Below are 25,075 nucleotides of genomic sequence, written 5' to 3' on the forward strand. Positions count from 1 at the left end.
GGTAGAGGGCTGACAAACCACAATACAAGGGTGTGCTGCTCCGTGTTGTGTGACACAGCGCAGCGCTGCTCTTACAGACAGAGAGTAGACTTTGATGAATCTGCATGCACAGCAGTCAGTGTGTTCAGGAGAGGAAAAAAACCTTGAGTATCGATCTTTTTACACAAGGATCGTTCAATATCAATACCAGCGTTGGTATCGATATTATCGATATTAGGATCGATCCGTCCACCTCTACTTTGCGTGCAGAGAGTCAGACTCAGAACGTCAGACTCAGACGTGCTGCTGTGGCACTCTGATCACTTCCCTTGTCTTTTATGGTTAAATAATGCTGAATTTATGTGGAAATGATTGTTATACGAAAGCTTCAAGATATCTGTCACTGAGATAGATGATGACTGGAGTGCAGTTTGAAGCAGAAACAATGTGATAATCGGTGAATCACTGCTGACGCTCCGAAATGACACATGTGCAGTGAATGCAGGGTGGACCAATTTTTAAGGGGATTGTTCGGTCGGTGACACCAGGCCGAGTGTTTTGGTTTTTGGTACTCAAAATGTGGTCACCCTATCATTATACCCCCAAAAGTTAAAGAAATTAAATTTCATGTGACTAATGGGTTTTGTGAAGAAAATAAATTTTGTATCATCAAATGAATAAACTTATCTGCTGCACTAGCTAAGCTGCTGCTGTCAACAGGCGTTTAGCAGCTTCTGAGGCTGTCATTCTCTAACATGCCGCATGGTGGCACTGTAAACATCTGTCAGTCTCCACATCAGATCACTTCCGGGTTGTTCTGCGTCTCGTGACCGTGCTCTGACCACAGATTTGGATCTGATTCTTTGGACCTGTCACCTGGACAGAACGACAGAACCGACACAGACCAGGATCACGATGCGTCTGTGGATCAAGTTTGTTGATTTAAGGTGAAAAGACTAACAATGTGGAGAGTTCCGGGATTCGTTGGACGAGGTGAGAGAATGTGGAACGAGAGAGCTGTGTGACGTAACGAGCTGCGAAAATATGTTCTTGCTCTCAGAATAGATGAGAATGTTTTGGAAGTTTATTTTTGATCAGTGAAGGTGATCTGTTCGTCCTCTTTGAAAAAACACAGACTGTGCACATGAACCGTATGAAAATGAATCATGTTTTACAGCGGAGGTGCACGGCATAATGTTATCGTTTATAACGTGTTAAAGTCACATAATATACGAAATATATTTCAATATATTGTTAATGTGGGGTTTCCGTGACCAACTCACACATTTTGGTGGTGAACATTATTTGAAAAATATTTCTCTAATTTTATTTCTTCAATTTAGCATTTTTATTTAATATGTTCGATATTTAAAAATAATGAAAAGCTGTTAAGTGCAGTTATAAATAAGAAAGATGAGTGTCGAATCCTCCATAAAACTACAAAATATTTAGGTGGTGTCCTGTTTAAAACAAAAGCAGATTGTGCTTAATGGGCTTTTATAATCAGTTAATTATTAAGTGATTAATGGAAAGTGACTTAAAATTTACATCTGCAAAGAATGCAGTTTTTTTTATTTAGGCCTTCATAATCTATAAGCTTCATGAAAATGAAATCAGATTTTTGTTGTTTGTTTGTTTGTTCATAGAATGGGAATGTTTGAACATTTTCAACATGGATTTGATTTTCTAGCGAATTAAAAATAAAAGTAATCAAAAAGCTAAATTTTTATCAACATTCCAAAGTGCCTTAAAGGTTTTACATTACTAAATATACATTATTCATATGTCTGTGTGAGCGATAGATATGTGTAATTTTTTAATTTATATCTTATACACCCATACCAACTGTTTTACCAGGCTGAGAGACCAATATACTCAATTTGCATACATGATGGGGGACTGGCATCTATTTTTTTTAACAATATACAACTTGAAGAGTGTGAAGTATTAATTGTATTCCTACATCCAGATTGCTGTTGGTTTCAGCTAATTTCTTCAACACTGTTTAAATCAAATCAGCTTGATCCTTTTAAATATCCATAATCATTCATATTGAACAATTTGTCTATTAGAGGTTTACTTTCATCAGTTAATTTTAGTGTTTCAGTGCAATTAACAGTGCGGCATGATCTGAAGGGTTTTGTTTTTCTGGTAGAGCAGTCCATTCACATGTGTTCAGTTGAGAGCAAAGACAAACCCCTGCAATTCAACACAAAAAGACATTAAAAAGTTTGTTTGTTTGGGTGTGGGAGGGGGGTTTTGGTCGTCACACTCATATTCCAAAGTATCAGGCATGCATATGTAGATAGGGATCAATCTCGCTCACACACTTTTGCTCTCTGTTAGTATGTAATTTCCACTGCTTAATTATTTTTTGGGGGGGCTCTACCTCTTAGTTTTAAACAGGTGCTATGGTAACAACGCCCTACGTTTGTCCCAGAACCACCATGTGGACGATGAGGTTATCAGCAGCTCGTCTGTGCTCACCACCTCTCGGTGTTCATCTGATGGCAGGTAATTTCCATCTCTGTCTTCTCATGTTTGCTGTCTAATGTGGTGCTTAAATCCAGAAAGAAATGGAGCATAAAATCCTTGAGCTTTAATCCCAGCAGGTGTTTTCTCTGAAACCAAAGGCCATGTTAACAGTTTGTGAAAGGGTTGAATCAAGGCTAGGCCTCAGACATGGCTCTCTCATGTACATCCTTTCTTGTTTTCTTACCCGTACTTTGAACTTGTGATCTTCGTGTAGCGCATTCGCTGCCACCCTTTCAGCGGGTTGCATCATGCAGCAGCATCTGCTCTATCCAACAGGGAGGTTAGTCAAAAGAACTGGACTTCAGAGCGAGATTCTGATCCCTTAATAAAAACAGACTGCAAATAGACACCAGTTTATAATTATTAGCTCCCTTTTTATTGAGACAAGTTGAACTAAAGCTTCCTACATTGCCTTTTGGAATAGATGAGACTTAATTTTTCAAGGAAAGGGTATTTATTTAGTTGCACGTTGTCCATGGGAATCCACAGGCTCGAGATTGGGTAGTGTTTGTGAAATAGGTAGCTGACATTTTTCAAGGGTGGTAATAAATTGTGCAAAGTTTCTATGATGGGTTGGAATGACGTGTGAGTCCAGAATGTTTGTAGAAGCTTAGACCTCAATAGCTTTTAGAAGAAGAAGTCAACCTTTTTATTTCCTGTTAATTGTGTATTTTTGTATGCTAACTTACTGTCTTAGTGTATTTATAAATTGTTTAGGTTCTTGTTATCATATTCACACTTATTATTATTTTATTTTGTTATTACTTCTATTTTCTCATTTGACTTTTAAATGGTCCTCAATGGAAATGAGTGTTTTCACTTTCTTGTGTCATACATGTATTTTTATTCATATTTACAATTATATTATGTACATACATTGAACTTACTAAATAAAATCATGCACGCACACATGCTTGTAATATATAGATGATTTACAACCCCCTGCCGTTTGGTATGCTTATGTATTTTTGGTCTTGGATGAATGGCGCCACAACAAAATGTTGATAGGGCTAATATTTTTGGAGAAACTACGGATATTAGCTAACTTTGCTAATTACATTCTGGACTAACACCATTCCAGCAGGGGGTGATAAATCACCTTTATTTTAAAAACATGAGTGCATGCATGATTTTATTTAGTAAGTACATAATATAATGGTAATTATATGGCTGCAACACTATGTGCCCTCTGATTGACTGATTTCCAGTTTGATATTTTACCATATCAGACCTCTACCATGACAATCGGTCCCGAAGGCATACCACATTTGTTGCAAACCAGAAAGCTAAAAACATGATTAGAAAAACCAAGTCGGACATGAACATACTCCATAAATATCAAAACAGCATCAGAAAAAACAGATTGTTTACCAGCTATCAACTGGACCATCTGTTAGCAAGTTGTTCATGGAGGTGAAGCGAACAGGTCTCTGACTATGAGCTCAAAACGGTCGGCAGCTTTCATATTTAGGCGATACCTTAAGTTTGCATGTTTGTATATATAATAACCATATAATAAATGAATTATTAACCTCGCTTGGTCGGTCTGTACAGGCCTATCAGACCTCAGTGTTTATTGCATGGATCTGGCTAACACTCGGTCCGTACTTGCCCCTTTGGTCTGATATTTCCCTGTACAGACGTCACACTCAGTTAATAATCCTTTAATATGTTAAAAATACATGGATGACACAAGAAAGGGAAAACACTTATTTCCATAGTGCTCTATTTAAAAATCAAATGACAAAATAGAAGTAGTAGTAATAATAATAATAATAATAATAATAATATGAGCGGGGCACCACAGTGGCGCAAAGCTCACTCTATGGTAGATGAAGGCACAAACCGGAAATAGCACAAAAAAATCAAACCATAAATGGCACAAAACATCTGCCCATAGAGGAAAAAGCCACAAGCCGATGGTAGACGAAGCCACAAACCGGAACTGACATCGTGAGATGCTGAAGAGATTTGCTTGTTCATGTCTGTGACACATACATTCTAATGATGATGGTAATAATAATAATAATATAAATAAGTGTGTATATGATAACAAGTAGGGATGAGCGAGTACACCACTATCTGTATCTGTTCAACCATCTAAATTATCTGTATCCGTATCTGTACTCGTAGTGGGTGGGGCTGGAAGTGGGCGTGGTTTAACCTGAAATGGGTGGGGCTAAATCAGTACATTATTTTAAGTCTGAAATTGATGTGGATTGATCAGAAGTTGCTATATTTATTGTTTATTTGAAAATTATTTACAGAACAGCATCAAAATTGAGATTCAAATCAATGTTTTTGATCACACAAGAGTTTTTTATGAACTCAGAACATGAATATTCTTAAGTGTATGAATGAATATTTACAGAACAGTCTCAGAATTGAGATTCAATGTTTTTGATCACAATCGTAAAGGAACTATTTTACAGCACAAGTTTTTATAAACTCAGAATATGAATATTCTTAAGGGTATGAATGAGTAACAGAACAGCCTCAGAACTGACATTCAATGTAGTAGGAAATTATGAACTACTAAGTATGCATGAACAAGAGTCGTCATACTCAACACAACTTTCTTGTTTTAATTTTATGATCAAACTGTGATTTTTTTTTTCTCAATTATTAATTTATTTTTACTACCGAGCATTCTTGGCATTTTTTCCACACAAAGTTAAACAGTATTGATTAAGGTGTGTGTGCGCGCGTGTGTGTCTGTGTGTGACTAAGTCACTGTATGAGAGGGAGAGAAAGAGGTTGTTCGACTGACCAATTTATTTTTATGAACTGCAGTGAGAAAGTGTCAGATACTGCATGCAGCCATATTCAATAAAAATATTAATATGGGCTACTTTGTGTGTTCAGCTATATGTGTGTAAGTGGTCTGTAAGACTGTTTATTTTTTAATGATCTGTGTGAACTTGGTGATTCATGCAAACATCCAGTGATGGCAAACAAGGAAATAATATGTCAGCCTTGTTCACTGTATTCTTCTCAAAAGCACCACATTCAGTAGGAGCAAAGTTTTCCAACTGGCTTTATATCACCAGCCAAACTAAGAGCAAAACAAACGGTTAATAAATAAATAAATAACCCGCCCAGCGAGCCCTTTTCAGCTCTGTCTTGTCAAATGCACCGTGTACGATATGAAACAAGTTTACCAAGTAACTTTAAATATCATACAAACTGAAAAAGAGGCGAGCTGAAGAAAACTTAAGGAGTACTGAGAGAGCAACATGAGGTAGAATCAATCCAAGCACAGAGAGAGATCGTGTGTGTGTGTGTGTGTGTGTGTGTGTGTGTGTGTGTGTGTGTGTGTGTGTGTGTGTGTGTGTGTGTGTGTGTGTGTGTGTGTGTGTGTGTGTGTGTGTGTGTGTGTGTGTGTGTGTGTGTGTGTGTGTGTGTGTGTGTGTGTGTGTGTGAGAAAGGCTGCAGAGAGACCTGTCTGTGGAGAGAGGGGCGGGCGCTGTGTGTGACTGGCCAATCACAGAGCGTGAAGACAGTCAGTTAGCCAGTGAGAATTTTCTGTCAGCACGAATACAGATATTGACGAGTTTTACTCGGATCATGCTCGTACGCATCAAAAATGCTTTATCCGATCCAGCTCAACCCTAATGACAAGAACCTAAACAATTTATAAATACATTAAGGCAGTAAATTACAACCCCAACACAGTGGTAAACATACCACTGTTCCAGCTTTTTTGAAACATCTTGCAAGCATCCATTTCAAAATGAGCACATATTTGCACGAAAACAATAAAGTTTTTCAGTTTGAACATTAAATATCTTGTCTTTGTGGTGTATTCAGTTGAATATAGGTTGAAGAGGATTTGCAAATCATTGTATTCTGTTTTTATTTACATTTAACACAACGTCCCAACTTCATTGGAATTGGGGTTGTATGTAACAGGAAATAAAAGGGTTGCGTTCCACTTCTAAAAATTGCTGAGGTCTAAGGTTCTAAAAACATTGTGGCCTCACATGACATTCCAACTCATTATGGAAGCTTTGCTTTTTTATTAGCACCCTTGAAAAATGTCACCTGCCTATTTTATAAGCACTACCCAATCCAGAGCCCGTGGATCCCCACAGGCAACACGCTAGTTAGATAAGTAAAGCTGGTGCTGTTGTTCGTGTCTCCTTGGACAGATAGTTGTTCTTTCTACAGTGTTTCAGTCTTACAGAAATATTATTGTCTCAATAATAATGTTTTCCTCAGGGGTGTGCTCCTTTTATTGTCCCAATAAAAGACTTCTGTTTTAGGTACAAACATGTTTCCCTGCTTCTTCTCTCCTGCACTCCACGGTGGTTTATTTACACAGTGAGACCACTGAATAAAGTTATCACCAAATATCACATTTCCATCAGCATTGTTCAGTCAAGGAATATCTGTAAACTAACATAACGATTAAATGTTCATGTTCATGATTTACATATTAAGGTTCACATTTTTGCAGTCTTCGGTAGAGCTGCAATAATTAAAGCTGTACGACCTTTCAAATTCATCAGAACTGACATAATGTACTTTCTGCCAAATTCCAAGCATTATAATGTAGGTTAATTTTATCCCCTCGGTATGAAATATGGGGGGATATAGCGATTATATATTGCGCTTTTTCATCTATATCAGAAGCTCAAAGCACTTTACAATGATGCCTCACATTCAGACACACTCACACACCAATGTTAGGGTGCTGCCATGCAAGACGCTCACAGCACGGTGGGTTAGTGGTTAACGCTGGTGCCTCACAGCAAGAAGGTCATGGGTTTGCTTTTTCCCCGTGTCTGTGTGGGTTCTGGTTTGTTATCTTTTTGTTTTGTTTTTTTGGCTTATCTCTGTAGTAATCAAGCCTCTGAGGGCTTTACTTAGTTAGGCCTGTCATAATAACATTTTGTGGGATGATATATTGTCCCAGAAAATATTACAATAAATGATATTCAGGGTTCTCACCAGGATTTTTTTCACAGCATAGGGGGGAACTTAGCGGGGAATAACCGAGCAACAAGAATTAAAGGTACAAGTATTGTAGGAAGATTTGGGGGTATTTACCAATTCCCCGCCCCCCCCCCCCCCCCCCAAAAAATTTTTTTTACATTTATAGTCCCTTTGAAACACTATTTCCTTCATTTTCAGGGCCACTTTGTGTTGCTGAAAAAAAAAAAAACACAGAAAAGCCCCCTATACTGGTTAAATCTCTGTCGATGTTGCTTTAAGATCATATGCGACTGATATAATGAAAATATTGCGTAACAACGCAAGTCTTTTGACAAGCAGTGAACATTTTTCAATATTCATCATTGAAATTTGAAAAAAAAGTAGTAGATAAATAAAACACAAATAACTAAACAAGACTTTCAAGCTCTGTTAACAACTGTATTTTGGGAGGTGTACATTTTTTTTGTTTCTTTGTAATACATGCTGCCTGTCAAACTTTCGCAGTATGTCTAAAGGCTGTTTTTTCAACTGTTGAATGGCTGCATCAGTTTTCCTGCAAAGGGACCAACAATATTTATGAAGCTGCATCATTCTGTGGTCACATTTATATTTAAATTATCAGGCAAACTGTGGGGAAGCTGAAAGGGATGCTCCACGTCCGGTTGGGAAAACTAGATGGATTAGTTCTGTTTTAGACACATCTTCAGGTTCCGTGTGTTTCCAGTTTTCACTGCTACTGTGTTGAAACAGCCGACATACCAGCTCATTCGTGTTACCGGGTTTTCCTCACTCATTAGGCTTAAATCCAAAATATTCCCACAATGGAGCTGTGGAATTCTATTTCATTAATTCTTCCAAAATTTCTGGATGGAATACTGCAGTCGCTTCAACTCGTTAATTCGCTGTTGCATGCTGTCCTGTGTGTGTGTGACTCGCTGAAATGTTGCTGACTTATGTAAATGAACATACATGTAAAAGGTGATACATATCAAGGCCAGTAAAATTATCATGTTTGTTCATTTTCTATATATATTTTTTATTTTATTTAAACAGGTTAGTCCCATTGAGATTAAGATATTTTTTGCAAGGGAGACCTGGACAAATTATAAAGCTTCCAGTTCACCTAACCTGTATGTCTTTGGAAGTGGGAAGAAGCTGGAGCAGCTGGAGGAAAACACACAGAACTCTGGGTGAACATGCAAACTCCATACAGAAAGAATCGGGTGGGAAGTGATCCCACAACCTTTCTGTTGTGAGGCAACATTTCTAACCTCAAAGCCATTGTGCCGCCCTTATTGTGTTCATCTCGATATATTTGACAGATAAGTTGATTTAGTAATTATCATAGCAGGCCTCCCTCGAACATTGGCACCACTTTTGTAAGTTTGCTTCTGAACGCCACCACAATGAGGCTGGAATGAAAGAAATTAAGTTGTGCTCATCATGTGGACTTTCAACTGTGTTTCATCTTTTTCAGTTCTCAGAAAGAGGGAGGTGGAAAGAAGAGGAAGAAACAGAGGACATTTCACTTCAGCCATGCAGACCTTCCACGTTACACAGCCCTGGATGCTGTGGGATGGGTATGTCTGGATCCGTTTTCCAGCACAAACACATCACCCAAATATAGATCATATTTATGTTTTCATGACTTTGCAGACAAAGAATATCTCTGTAGGCACTGAGAACCATCTCCAGACAGCTCACCTACATATTTAGCACAGTCATATTTGAACCTGACATCAGACAGATTGGTAGATGCTTGGTCTGATTAAATAGTTCATGCCAACCTGGGCTCTGACAGCTGGCAGCATTTAACACAATTAGTCACTGATCACTATTGTGACTAAATTAGCTACTAGTAAAACAACTGCTCCATAGCACTCTACTTCCATAGCTGTAATTAGTTTGGCATAATTTTGTTGCCATCTCCTCTAATGTGTATTCAGGTCTCCAACTGCTGTGCTCTGTCATCAAGGACTCAGATTGTCACAGAAGTTCATATTACCGCTATAATTATATATTGTGTAAACATGACAGCTTTTGCTTGTTTATCTCATCTCATCTTTGCAATCTGCATGCAGTTAATTATTCCTTTAGGACTAGCGTGTTGCCTGTGGGGATCCACGGGCTCTAGATTGGGTAGTGTTTATAAAATAGGTAGCTGACATTTTTCAAAGGTGGTAATAAATTAAACAAAGCTTGTATAATGAGTTGGAATGACTTGTGAGTCCAGAATGTTTTTAGAACTTTAGACCTCAAACCTTTTAGAAGATGAAGTCAACCCTTTTATTTCCTGTTAATTATGTAATTTTTTATGTTAATTTAGTGTCTTAATGTATTTATAAATTGTTTAGGTTGTTGTTATCACATACACACAATCATTATTATTATTTTACTGTTACTTCTATTTTGTCATTTGATTTAAATAGACGACAATAGAAATAAGTGTTTTCACATTCTTGTGACATCCTTGTATTTTTAACGTATTTACAATTATGTACTTACATTGAACTTACTAAATAAAATAATGCCCTCATGCTTTTAATATATAGATGATTTACCACCACCTGCTGGATTGGCATGTGAGTCCAAAATGTAGTTAGCAACGTCCATTGTTCAGAGTTGTTAGCTAATATCTGTAGCTTCTCCAAAAATATTAGCCCTTCAACATTTCACATTTTGGCAGCGTCATCCTTGACCCAAAATACATAAGCATACCAAACAGTAAATGTCAGCTCTCCCCAGTTTGTCTGTGATCAAAGTTATACACACGCACACGGAGAGCTTTTTTCTTTTCCGCATTCTGGTGCAGGTGCTTCTATTTTTAGATGGGCAGAAACAGAGACGCTTTTCAGTCGTGGTACCGGCAACATGAAACTTAACTCACTCATGGTAACTGCAACATGAGACTTGGCTAAACCGACAAAACCAATTGAACTACAAAACCATAATAAATCATAACACTAACAACACTGTTAAACTAATATGAACCACAATAACATTTAAAACCCTGAACTTCCATGGTGCATTGCAGCACAATGTCCATTGTTTACTGTTTAGCTAAAATTGCTAATTTCTCCAAAAATATTTGTCCTATCAACTTTATGTTTTCACAGCATTCATCCTTGACCCAAAATACATAAGCATAACAAACAGCAAATGTCAGCATGATTGAGGCCATACACATGTACGCACACACACACACAGAGGCTATTATAATATAGATAGTGGAAATCACACTCACTCATCTTCAACCGCTTAGTCCAGTTAAGGGTTGTGGGGGGCTGGAGCCTATCCCAGCAATCATAGAGCTTGAGGTGGGGTACACCCTGGACAGGACGCCAGTCTGTCACAGGGCCACATACAGACAAACAAACACATAATAGCTTTGTGCGACACAAACTACAGCATACTTTGTGACAGGAGCGCACAATGTCGTGACAGCAGCACTGACGTTTCTCCACAGGGGGCAGCAGCGGTTCTGTTAATGCACATCTGCAGGAGAATCCACTCCCAGTTCTCTTCTAGCCCAGAGTCCTCCGTGATCCCTTGTGTGGCATCCAAGGTGCTCAAGTGTGGCAGTCTGCTTGAGATCTGTGAGTCCTGATTACAAACTGATGATGAAACACGTGGCTCAATAAGAGGCATTTAAAGATCTGGGCCTCCAAACTATTTTGTTCTGGTGTTTAAAATGTGGACACTGATTTATGGCTGCTCTCTGGGATCGCCAGTATCTCGAAATGATGTCCTGCCCAGAGGAAGGAGTGTTCTGTGTGTGCAGAGGGCGCCAGAGAGACAGAACCGAGCTCAGTCCCCCATCCAAAGCAGCAGCAGCAGCAGCAATGACGTCAGGTATCACAGCCTCACAGACCCCCCCAACCTGTCTGCTGACTACAATATCTCTAACCACCAGAGGGCACCGCTGAGACAGCATTCCACTTTGCCTGGTTTGTTCATTCCTGGGGAAGTCATAGCCAAATGATTGCATGAAAAATAGTATTTTTCTGTCACTACAACATTAATTTAAAAGAAGACAAGAATTTATTTATTTATTCCTCCCTATCCCATAGAAGAATCTGTGTCTTCATACCATTGTCCTTTGGAGAACAAAAAACATCACGACAATGCAGAGGCTCAAGATAGTAACAAGAAGGTGAGACTCTGCCTCCTTTAGTCTGTGTGTGAAAGTTGTTTTACTGATTTTATTTGAGTCCCCTTTAATCTTACAAACTGGATTATTGTGAAAAATTAGTTGCTTAGAGTTATTTGTCCTATTTTTTGTTTATTAGCAAATCTCATCGCATGAGGAGAGGTTGGCAGAAGCAACACTGAAACTCACACATACAGGAAATACCAGCATTCCTGTCATCCTCAACATCATCGGTAATTATTATTATTATACCTGCTGTTGGATAGATTTCAATGAAACTTCACTCAGTGGTAACAACACCATATGAAGTTGTCCATGAAAGATAATTCTGGTCCTCAACAGGAGATCATGGGAATGTATTTGTTTTTAGAAATACATTATGTTTGTGGCAGCCTTTGTGAGAATGCAACCAAAGAAAGAATCTTGACCAATCTCCATACGAGCATTCTTGCTGTCTGCAGGGTCGGACTGGGAACAAATTTCGGCCCTGGCATTTTTCCTCTGGACCAGCCCACTATTGGCCCGACGAATCCACCCCCAAACACACACACCCACCCGTCCATACTGAACCCCCAATGAACAAATACTATACACCTAAACACCATGAACACACATCTAAACACACACTTTCACTGTCATTTCACCTTGATCATAGTACAAAACGCGGACCCGGCACCACGAGGGGGCGTCCTGATAACATTAAAGGCAATTACATATTTTGACGAAATTACAAGTTTAAATGACTATATTTATATATATATATATATATATATATATATATATATATATATATATATATATATATATATATATATATATATATATAAACATCATGAGGTTTATGTCACAGAAACCCTACTTTACAATCACACTGCAGTCATTGTTGAATTATTTCCTTTTGCATTTATAATAAACACTTGTATTTATTTAGTGTTTGTTTTTCTGGTTGAAATAAGATATAAATAATCTACCAGATTTAAAATGTTATTAAATGGTTATTATGTTACCATGTTATTTTATTTGTCTAAAAATAAATGTCTGAGGTTCCTTATGTTAAACAAGAAATTATCTAATCTGAAATAACAGGTGGTTTTAATACAGATGAAAGCTTTCTAAAGAACCATTTATTGATTTATTTACCTATTTTAATTACAAGTGTTCTAAACTTTTTTAACAGTAATCAGAAATTTTGAGGTAACAACAACAAAAAAACATTTCCAATGATTTTTCTTCAGAAAACTGCTCTATAAATGAGCAGTCCTGTCACACGTTAATGTTTTGTACAGATCAGTGGTTTCTGCACCAATCGGATTGGTCCAATCCATTTTGTAGAGATCAGTGGTTTCTGCCACGAGTCTTCCGTGTTTTGGCCCGACGCGTCGTTCCTATTGGACAATGCCAAGGTACATCACAGCTCAGAGTGTCGAAAGTTGGCGCACCTCATCTCGACAGAACACCGGCTCTGTGTGGAATGCAGGAGATCACTTGACCGAGGGTCTATACGTTCATATAATAATTTTAAAAAATACTGTCATCACTCTTCACTCTTGGTCAGTCTCTTACAACAGTGCAGCGTAAATACACAAGCTTTCCAGGAGCGCACGTCTCCTCCGGTGCGCACTATTTTTTGGGGGGGGAGGGCCCCGTGATAAACTCATCGCCCCCTTAATTTTTTTTTTTTTTCTGGCACCGGGTCTGACAAAACGGAAGCAAATGCACACAAGCGGAGAAAAGTTTTTGTGTCTCCAAAGTGTGTGTGTGTGTGTGTGTGTGTGTGAGTGAGAGAGAGAGAGAGAGAGAGAGAGATAATGTGTAACCACTGCTAAGATTCACACAGCAGCAAATTAAGGAGCTGAAGTCCGTAGCTGTTGCATTTAAAGATTAACAAAAGTAAAGCACAGTTAATTAAGATAAAAGAAACGATTCCAACCTTGTAATCAGTAGGAGAGTGGAGAGAAGTCCAGGCGCCGAGGACTCAATCCATTCACAGGGGCGGGAGCGGCCGCCTGCTCTTCCTGCAGTCTGATTGGCCACCCTGTATGCTTCTCCATTGTCATTGGCTGTTGGTCATGTCAATCATTGTGCTCGATGTAAGTCTCCGTTGTGTGATCAAACGGAAACAAAACTGAAACCTAGAATAAGACTGCGCCGTGTATGAAACACTACAGAACTTTTATTTTGACACAAATTCAGGAAGTGGCTCTGCAGCTGCGCCGATTAAATGCTGTAGCTTCACCAATCACAGACTTTCCTCGTGTTGACAGCAGCGCGCGATTTGAAAATACTGTATATTTCCATAATCTCTATAAATATGGGAAGGTCGGCCCATGCACTTCTAAACATGCAGCGGCCCACCGGGCAAATGCCCAAAATCACAGCTTATCAGTCCGAGCCTGGCTGTCTGCGAAGATTCTTGGAGAACAACTGCAAGATAACTATAATCAGGCTTTTTTTCTGTTCTTGTTTTGTGTGTTTCAGTACTTTTGTTGTTGTTGCACTTGGTATTTGTTAGTATTTGTATAATTATTGTATAATAATTAGTATAGTATTTTTTAATTGTTAGAAAGGCCTAAGCAGTGGGTCACTGTTCTGCATCTGATCTGCTTGAGGTTTCTTCCTTAAAAAAGGCCAGAGAAGCAGTATGGTGCGACATGTCGATTACAGTGCATCCAGAAAGTATTCACAGCGCTTAATTTTTTTCCGTATTTTGCTGTTACAACCTTATTCCAAAATGATGTAAATTTTTTTCCCCTCAAGATTCTACTCAAAGCACCTCATAATAACATTTTTTTTTTTTTTTTGTAAATTTATTTAAAATAAAGAACTAACAAATCACATGTACGTAAGTATTCAAACCCTTTGCTCAATACTTTGTTGATGCACCTTTGGCAGCAATTACAGCCTCAAATCTTCTTGAATTTGATGCCACAAGCTTGGTGCATCTATCTTTGGGCAGTTTTGTCCATTCCTCTTTGCAGCGCCTCTCAAGCTCAATCAGGTTGGGTGGGAAGTATTGGTGCAGCCATTTTGAGATCTCTCCAGAGATGTGTAATTTGTCCCGGTTCTTTTATGTAATTTACTGTACCTTTCCAACAACCAAACTGTTAATTTCCTTGTTTTGAGTTTATTAAAAGTTACATGAAAACCAGGCCTGGGACCTTCACAGACAGCATCCATCTTGTGAAGAGACCAGAAAATGGGTCACACAGCACCTTTATACACTGTGGGCGTCACAGTGGGTATGGTTTAGTAGTTTACCGGCTCACAGACAGGGGGAGCCCTCAACTTGCACATGCATGCTGGAAGTAAAACTTAACTCTAAACCACATTTCAGAGACTTCCAATCACATATCAAAAGCAAATACTTGATCACTAACATAAAATAAGGAATTAGCACAGATATTATCTAACAGATGTTCAGTCGGATTCAGGTCTGGGCTCTGGCTGTGCTACTCAAGGACATTCACAGAGTTGTCCTGAAGTCACTCCTTTGATATCTTGGCTGTGTGCTTTGGGTCATTGTCCTGCTGAAAGATGAACCGTTGTCTGAGGTCAAGAGCACTCTGGAGCAGGTTTTCATCCAGGATGTCTCTGTACATTGTTACATTCATCTTTCCCTCAATCCTGACTAGTCTCCCAGCTCCTGCCTCTGAAAAACATCCCCACAGCATGATGCTGCCACCACCATGCTTCACTGTATGGATGGTGCCTGGTTTCCTCCAAACATGACACCTGGCATTCACACAAAGAGTTCAATCTTTGTCTCATCACACCAGAGAATTTTGTTTCTCATGGTCTGAGAGTTCTTCAGGTGCCTTTTGGCAAATTCCAGGGGTGCTGTCATGTGCCTTTTACTAAGGAGTGACTTCTGTCTGGACACTCTATCATACAGGCCTGATCGGTGGTTTGCTGCAGAGATGGTTGTACTTCTGGAACGTTCTCCTCTTTCCACAGAGGAATGCTGGAGCTCTGACAGAGTGACCATAGGGTTCTTGGTCACCTCCATGACTAAGGTACTTCTCCCCCAGTCGCTTATTTTAGATGGGCGGCCAGCTTTCAGAACAGTCCTGATGGAGCTGAACCTCTTCCATTTACGGATGATAGAGGCCACTCTGGGACCTTCATAGCAGCAGGAATATTTCTGTACCCTTCCTCAGATTTGTGCTTTGAGACAATCCTGTCTCTGAGGTCTACAGACGATTCTTTTGACTTCATGTTTGGTTTCTGCTCTGACGTGCACTGTCAACTAAGGGACCATATACACTCAACAAAAATATAAACGCAACACTTTTGGTTTTGCTCCCATTTTGTATGAGATGAACTCAAAGATCTAAAACTTTTTCCACATACACAATATCACCATTTCCCTCAAATATTGTTCACAAACCAGTCTAAATCTGTGATAGTGAGCACTTCTCCTTTGCTGAGATAATCCATCCCACCTCACAGGTGTGCCATATCAAGATGCTGATTAGACACCATGATTAGTGCACAGGTGTGCCTTAGACTGCCCACAATAAAAGGCCACTCTGAAAGGTGCAGTTTTATCGCACAGCACAATGCCACGGATGTCGCAAGATTTGAGGGAGCGTGCAATTGGCATGCTGACAGCAGGAATGTCAACCAGAGCTGTTGCTCGTGTATTGAATGTTCATTTCTCTACCATAAGCCGTCTCCAAAGGCGTTTCAGAGAATTTGGCAGTACATCCAACCAGCCTCACAACCGCAGACCACGTGTAACCACACCAGCCCAGGACCTCCACATTCAGCATGTTCACCTCCAAGATCGTCTGAGACCAGCCACTCGGACAGCTGCTGAAACAATCGGTTTGCATAACCAAAGAATTTCTGCACAAACTGTCAGAAACCGTCTCAGGGAAGCTCATCTGCATGTTCGTCATCCTCATCGGGGTCTCGACCCGACTCCAGTTCGTCGTCGTAACCAACTTGAGTGGGCAAATGCTCACATTCGCTGGCGTTTGGCACGTTGGAGAGGTGTTCTCTTCACGGATGATGTGAAGGAGATGTGTTGCACTGCATGAGGCAAATGGTGGTCACACCAGATACTGACTGGTATCCCCCCCCAATAAAACAAAACTGCACCTTTCAGAGTGGCCTTTTATTGTGGACAGTCTAAGGCACACCTGTGCACTAATCATGGTGTCTAATCAGCATCTTGGTATGGCACACCTGTGAGGTGGGATGGATTATCTCAGCAAAGGACAAGTGCTCACTATCACAGATTTAGACTGGTTTGTGAACAATATTTGAGGGAAATGGTGATATTGTGTATGTGGAAAAAGTTTTAGATCTTTGAGTTCATCTCATACAAAATGGGAGCAAAACCAAAAGTGTTGCGTTTATATTTTTGTTGAGTATATGTAAACAGGTGTGTGTCTTTCCAAATCATGTCCAGTCAACTGAATTTACTTCAGGTGGACTCCAGTTTAGCTGTAGAAACACCTCAAGGATGATCAGTGGAAATAGGATGCACCTGAACTCAATTTTGAGCTTCATGGGAAAGGCTGTGAATACTTGTGACAACGTTATTTCTTAGAGGTTTTTTATTTTTAATATATATGCAAAAAAAAAAAAAAAAAAAAATTTTTCACATTGTCATTATTGGGTGTTGTGTGTAGATTTTTGAGGAAAAAATTAATTCCATCCATTTTGGGAAAAAGGCTGTAACAAAACATGGAAAAAGTGAAGCACTGTGAATATTTTCCGGATGCAATCTACATGCACAGAGGTTGACCAGTTTATTGATTCAGGTATTTGATCACTAAAGACTTACTACCACCGATTTGTAAAACATGCAAGCAACTAGTGTGGCAGAGCGAGGATTATCGTTTTGTGAGCTCACAGAACTCTCATTTTATTTTACAGCTGTTCTACATGTCTGTACACCAGACTAGATCACAGTGGGGTCACACCAATGTTTGAAGGTGTCAAGCATTTAGAAAAAAATGTTATATAGATTTTAAACAGTCAATTTCCATAAAATTAGCTATTTTCCTATTTGTGTAAGGTCTGAAATCTGAGTTTGTTTGATTGATGACAAATCCTAACAAAAATCAAATCACTTCTTTGTATCCATAGGCCTAATGTACCTGCCAAGTTTGAGGCCAGGTGGATTAGACTTTCTTAAGATGTTGTGAACATACCTGACAATATTGTTCCATAGAGGCCAAAGCAATCAAAGGTGCATTCAACTTTGGCATCATCGCTAACATGTTCACACATTCATTCCTCAGACCTCAAACCAAACCGTTCCTTGTTTACGCTGTTCAGTTTATTACAGATGATGGCTTTTTTAGTTTCCCTGATGTCAGATGTTCACATCTCACTGTCTGTTGCAGGTCTGGAAAACGCCAAGCGTGAGAACTACAAGGCAGCCGTCACCTGTTTTCTAGCTGCAGCTCAGCATGGCTACAGCAAAGCCCAATTTAACATTGGTGTTTGTTATGAGAAGGGCAGGGGAATCGACACAGACATTGAGAAGGTGAGAGCAACAGCTTTTTATTATTTTTGCTCACAGTGAGGCCAACATTACAAACATACAATATAAATAGTTCATTTTTTTCCATGAGAGAGTGTAAATAGTCTTTTGTATTTAGCAGTTGCTGCATCAAAACATTACCTCCTGTGCTTTTTTTCATCAGGCTTTGTGTTATTACTGGCAGGCAGCACTCAACGGCCACAGGCAGGGTCAGTATCGCTATGCCAAAGTACTCCTGACCAGCAGGAGGCAGCAGAGTGCAGAGGAACTGAGCACAGCCATTGAATTACTCAAGCAGGCTGCTGAGGCTGGACTCACCAAGGTACACATCTTCAGCAGATCTTTTAATTTCAGTGTTTTGAGACCTTTTTGGGTGGGATTTGTTTCACTTGGGGAGGTTGGCTAAACATAATTAATACCAGAGTTTGCCAGTGATTTTTAGTCCCCTCCCATGGACCTTCTCAGTCATTCTTCATGCCGCACACACCACTACTATGAAAGATTCCGCCAACTTTTACCTTCTTTAAAATGATCTGAAGATATAACTTTGGGTTATATTAGTCCTGAGCACAAACAACACCACCTAAAAAAAACAGGTGAAACCAACAAATGGCTAAAAAAGTTGATAGTGACTGTCAAGATGGATTCATTCTGACAGTAGAAAAAAACACAGGAATGAGCAAAGAGGAAAGCAAGGCTTTCTTGTTGTTGTTTGTTTGTCTTGCTTTGGATTTTTTTGTTTGTTTGTTTGTTTGTTTTTGAAGGATGACAGCAGTATATAAGACCTGTTTATGGAGTAACCACTCCCATCTCTGTCTGAGATTTCTCACCCTGGAGGACTTGGCCAGGAAGCATTCCAAACATCCTGTTGTAAAATTGCATTACTTCACCAAACTACTCATGTCAGAAAAGAGCTTTAGAATTGCTTTGCAGCTTTCCACTGTAGGAATGAAGATTTCACATGCACTTTGTTGTAGAGCTCCAACACAAAAGTGTGGTGTAAGCTGATATTTTGTTCAATAGCGCATTGCCCATGGGGATCCATGGGCTCTAGATTGGATTGTGTTTATAAAATGGGTAGCTGACATTTTTCAAGGGTGGTAATAATTTAGGCAAAGTTTCTATAATGGTTTGAAATGCTGTGTGAGTCCAAAATGTAATTACCAACGTCCATTGTTTACTGTTGTTACGTAATATCTGTAATTTCTCCAAAAATATTAGTCCTATCAACGTTCCGTATTGGCAGCGTTCATCCTTGACCCAAAATACATAAGCATACCAAATGGCAAATGTCATCTCTCCCCAGTTTCTCCTTGTTCGAAGGCACACACACATGCATACACATACACAGAAGCCACTTTGCTTTTAATATATAAATGATTTACCACCCCTTGCTGGAATGGTGTGTGCGTCCAGAATGTAATTATGAACATTCATTGTTCACTGTTACGTAATATCCTTAATTTCTCCAAAGCTCTCCCCAGTTTGTCCGGGATCGAAGTTATACACTCGTATGCATGTATGTACACATACATACGCATACAGATAGGCCACTTGGCTTTTAATATATAGATACCACTTATTTTCTTGAAGTGAGTGGAGAGAGGATTTGCGGCACCATTGGAATAGTTAACCTATGAGAAAACAGTGTTGGCTTCACTCTACATTGTTTATTCCTTTCCTGGGTTATTTAAAATGAAAAAAAAAAAAACCTAGAATCACCAGAATGAAACTGTACTACTTTGTGAGCACAAAATAACCAAAGATATTGTGCATGAAGTATAATTTTCATCAGCATCAGCTGGTTTCTGAAACATTATATCTACGGCGTGAGGATTAATGTTTTGAAAGCAGCTCATCATGTTCGTGTCTTCTGTCCTTCAGGCTCAGCTCTGCCTGGCTTCAGTCTACTCTCAAGACCCCGTGAGAAATGGGTGCAAGTCTGTCCAGTACCTCAAGATGGCAGCAGAGACAGGAGTGAGTGCCTTTCTAGATACTTCTAAACTTGCAGCAGTGGCTCATTCTGGAAGCCTCACCGCCCATCGTATACCTCTCTGTTGTGATGAGTTATGAGAAAGGTTACCATCAGCTGCTTTTGTCTTTTTATATTTGGATATTACCTTCCAATTGTAACCAATTGACACATTTATCTGTGCATGAGTCAACAGTTACACTATGCTGTTATGAAATGTTTTCAGAAAGCCAGTATGCTGTCAGTCATGTGGAAAAAGTGTTTTATTTTTCCTGCATAAACACAAAAGTAATGTTTACTTTAAAAAACATTTTCAGATGTGTTGAGAGAATGTTTCTGTGACTGTTGCTTGCAATGGGAAGGTACCGATGTTCACCACCCTTATCTTAAAACCAATACCCTATTCACAAATCAGAATCCACTAGGAAAACAAGCAAGCTCACAAATGATACCCCTCATTCTGCCATGCTAGGTTTTACATATCAGTGATACTAAATCTTTCGTGCAGAAATACCTGAATTAATAAGCTGGTCGACCTCTGTATAGTACATGTAATTGACAGATATGAAGTATTGTGTTGAAAAAAAAAAATCTGATTATTTCCTCTTGAAAATGTCACACCAGAATTATTGCCTTCATGCACATCTTTATATGGTGTGCTGCCCTCTGAGCTTTCATTGAAATGCATGAAGGAGCTTAGGAGCAATGATGATTAAGATATCAGTATAATACAGTGTGATGCATCATTTGAACACAAAAGTCCAATTTTCTCACCTTGAAGACATCTCCTCAAAATTATTTTCCTTCCTGCACATCTTCATTTGGTGTCCTACCATTGTGTGGTGTTTCAGTGAAATCCACCTAATGGTTTCGGAGGAGTTGCGCTTACACATAAAGACAAGACTGATTCTTGCACAACCCCCACCCCAAATAAAAATATTACAGAATTAAAATCCTGTAGGAATCCTGTACGACTGTTTGAGTGGAGTAGCGTGAAACAGCCCAGGACTCTCCCTAAGAATGTGTGCACGTCTCACAGAGTGCACACCACCTCAGTGGGCATGTTTCAAGCAGGAACCAGGGCCCGTATGCACAAAGCAGCCTAAGGCTAAAAATAGCTCCTAGTGATGTTATTCTAAGAAAAATCTTGGAATTCCTCGAATTCTTAGACATTTCTCAGAATTTTCGCTTGGTTAAGATGAAAGCTGTCCGCAAAGCACCTGAGGCCATAAGAGAGTTCCTAAGGTGCCAAACGGGTAAGAGTAGTGAGGACTTTTAAGAAGCCTAAGAGTGTCTTAAGCAGAGAAGCTTGTGGAAAAGACACAGAGGAAGCAGAGACGCTTTACACATGTAGGATGACACTGAGTCAGTAACATACTACCAGCTTGATCTACGTAATTATTTTATGTTAATTTACTGTCTTAATGTATTCACAAATTGTTTAGGTTGTTGTTATCATATTCACACATGAATATTATCATCCTTTTTATCATTATTGTTATCAGTATTATTGATATTATTTTATTTTATGATTACTTCTGTTTTGTGATTGGATTTTTAAATGGACTACAGTGGAAATGAGTGTTTTCATTTTGTTGTGTCATGCATGTAATTTTAACATATTTACAATTATATTATGTACTTACATTGAACTTATTAATAAACTCACGCACATTTTTAATATGTAGATAATCAGCATCTGAATGAGATGCATTCAAACATCTTCAAGCTGTGTAACAATTCATTTTGGGGGGGGGGGGGTTTTGGCACTCTGCCACTAGGAGGCGCTCTTATTTTTCAGATAAAACAGGCGGTGAAGGGGCGGCATCAAACACGATACACTTTTCACTTATGGTGAGAACAAGGTGACATGTAAGTCAGTAAACCAACTGAACTACAAAAACACAATAAATCAATAACATTAACAACACTGTTAAACTAACATGAACCACAATAACAACATTTAAAACCCAGAAATCCCATAATGCATTGCAGCACAAGAATTTACACGTTTAGCAACCAGCCAGGCGATCGCTCCAGATTAATTATGCTGAGTATCATCACCATGACAGTAAATTCTTTTCACAATTATGCATTTCTTAATGCAGTTATATGACTGGTTGATTTTACTGTTCATTCATATGTAGGAGAGCAAAGTGCATTTACTTTTTTATTTCCCCTTTCTGTGACAACCAATCACAACTCTTACAGGACCACGTCATACCTAGCAACGGGGTTAACCCCACCTCCTCATTAAGATAGGAGTTCCTGTCAACTCCTTGCCCAGAGTTGTTCTCAGACACCTCTTGGGTCTCTCTTAGGCTGGGAGTCGTTGCCAGGATATTTTAGGCAAAGTTAGGAGCTCTTTGAGAGGACTTTGAGATGCACCGAACATACGGGCCCTGAAGTTCAGACGTGGACTTGTGCGACATTTGTCACAGAAGTCTGAAAGAGTGATTTCAGGCCTACACTTACTTATAGCCAGAGAGCTCCTGCAGCCACAGAACTGAGGGACATTGAAGATGCTTAATGAACCTATAACCATACTGAACTGTAAAAGGCAGCTTTAAAAACTGATTTTGCAGAATATGACTCTTTTAATAATTGCAGTATGTCTCTCATTTCCACTCGCCTCTGCACACCTACAGTTCTTGTGTGTTCATTTGCTGACAATATACTTTTGTTTGTTTGGGGGTGTTTTTTGTGAACTTCTGCAGAACGACACTGCCTTGCTGTTCCTCGGTCAGTGTTATGAGAGTGGATTTGGGGTGCAGCAAAATCCGAGAGCAGCATTTGAATTCTACAAACAAGCCACTCAAGCAGGCAATGGCCAAGCAAAACTCTTACTCACGCCCCCTAGTGACACAAAGGGTAAGAGTGAAGTCTTGTAGTGAAGATGAATACTTACATGAGTAAATGAGTATTTGTTTGCTACAAATGCTGCTTTGATACATTTTTAATGAGCCAAGCAAGTGATTTCTGATTGTTTTTCTTTGTTTGTGTGCGTGTCTTCCTACAAAAGATGCAGTCCTACGCTCAGTCCGTTCAGCTCCGTGTTTATGTGACCGTTGGCACCAGCAGCACCTCGTCCTCTCTCTGTCCGACCACATCCCCCACTCCAAAAGCCACCCTGTCACCATTCCTCTCCTGCCTCACTCGTGGAGCACTGGGAGCCTGTGTCCTCCACCTGAGGTGTCCTCTACACCACTGCACATCCTTCCCTCCAGCACTGAGATAGGAAGTTGCCAGTGGACTGTGGGGATCGGATAGATGAGACAGGAATGTGTGCTCACCCGAAGAGAAAGTTCAAAGTGCGGTGGTTCTGTGCGACTGTGAATACAGGGTTGTGGATGAGTAGATTTTATACTTTGATGAATATTTGATTGTAGAAGTGTTTTTAAGCTACAATGTTTTATTAGTCATTGTTCAGTAAGAGGTATGAAAATATTATGTGCGTGATACTCTTCTGCAAGCAAGAAAGTGTGATCGCTGTGCCTTTTCTTAGCTTGATGGAAAGTCTCACGACGTTAACCTGCTTGTTTGATGTCTAAGCACTTACAAAGCCATCCTGTTACAAATTAGAATATTTTTTATCTCCTCAAAGCAATTCACTGAAAACAGACTTCATGAACATGCTCTCCATCATGCCAAAACAACAAATCGGAGGTGAAAAATAAATGCATTTGTGATATTTCTGATTTAGCTTAGTTTAAATAAATTATGATACCTTGTAAAATGCATAGTGCATGTTTTGAATTTTGTGTCACTCGTCATACAGCTTCATGATGCAGTGGTATTGAGAAAGACATCAAATCTGTGCTTGCATCTCAGATGTACCTTCTGGCAAATTGTAGCTGAACTTTCAGGTCTTCTTTTTAAGAAAATCCTGTTCTATACCACTTCATCATGATGCTGTATACTTGGGGATACAAAATGCAAAACATACATTATGCACAATTTCTCCAATCACAGTCACTCAGTTTTTGAGAACTGTTTACTCCATACAGATTTACCATAGAGTGCCATACTTTTTGTATTTCTTCATAAATGATATAAAGTCCAAGACATATTCAGTGACTTGGAAATGTTCATGTATTCATCCCAACTTGTCTGAAGTAAACTGGCAATAAAAATGATCATTTACAGGAATTATACCAAACTGTTTCATTGCTTATGAAACCCATCATCTTGGCTTTTACATTTTAATTAATTTATATCAAGTTTTAGAGATTTGCTTTCAATTTGAGTTTAAAGAAGATCATTTTTGAAATTTTTATATATATATATTGTATTTCAAATGGCATAAACAAATTAAAATGTGTGAAATACCACGTGTTCCAATACTTTTGGAGAGCAGTGTATGTAAATCTACACACACATAATTGATGATATTCCAACTTGCCTGTAGGCGAACAAGCTAAATGTAACCTTATTTGCAAGGCTCAGGTTTCTATAAGGTCTTACGTACGTAACACTGTCAGGAACTGAAGCATTGCATGGTAATGGCCACAGACAACAAAATTCACCTCTCAATTGTCAGAGAGCAGATTTTGAACTGAAATGACTCAGAAACACCAAATATCTTCTGAAATTGAGGATTTTTTTCCTGATTTGAAACAAATTCTTATTTCAGCATTTGAAACTTATAAAATTACCCTCAGTGCATTTCAGGAACAGCAAAGTAGTCTCACTGAAGAGATGAACATCACAGAATCACAGTTGTATAGTTTTTTGTTTTTTTTTTTGTTTTTTTTGTTTTTCATGTCTTGATGATGTATGTGAAGAAACCATGAATAATTTGTTTGGTTTATTACTTCACAATAACTTTGATTCATCAATGTACAACTCCAAATCTTTTATTTCACTGCAGACAGTATGAACCTGAAATGTTTTGTGTGGCCAATTTTATTTAATTTGTTAATATGCACACTTTCCTGCATTTAAGGCATTTCAAAAAAGTTGGTACAGGAACAATTTATTCTAAATACAAAAATTAAATGAT

At 39.0% G+C, this 25,075-nt stretch overlaps 1 protein-coding gene across 1 annotated transcript; it reads left to right on the plus strand.

Annotated features, from left to right (window-relative positions):
* Window positions 1–814: 814 nt before the first annotated feature.
* dele1 (DAP3 binding cell death enhancer 1) lies at window positions 815–23,993 on the plus strand. Its single transcript, XM_034181920.1, has 12 exons — window positions 815–972; window positions 2,376–2,493; window positions 8,930–9,032; window positions 10,919–11,048; window positions 11,184–11,399; window positions 11,523–11,605; window positions 11,742–11,835; window positions 17,962–18,104; window positions 18,265–18,423; window positions 19,986–20,078; window positions 22,791–22,944; window positions 23,096–23,993. The coding sequence occupies exons 1-12, from the start codon at window positions 942–944 to the stop codon at window positions 23,341–23,343; spliced, it is 1,572 nt and encodes a 523-aa protein (XP_034037811.1). The 5' UTR covers window positions 815–941; the 3' UTR covers window positions 23,344–23,993.
* Window positions 23,994–25,075: the final 1,082 nt, after the last annotated feature.

Source organism: Thalassophryne amazonica, chromosome 11 (assembly GCF_902500255.1).
Source record: "Thalassophryne amazonica chromosome 11, fThaAma1.1, whole genome shotgun sequence".
In the NCBI taxonomy this organism is placed as follows: Eukaryota; Metazoa; Chordata; class Actinopteri; order Batrachoidiformes; family Batrachoididae; genus Thalassophryne; species Thalassophryne amazonica.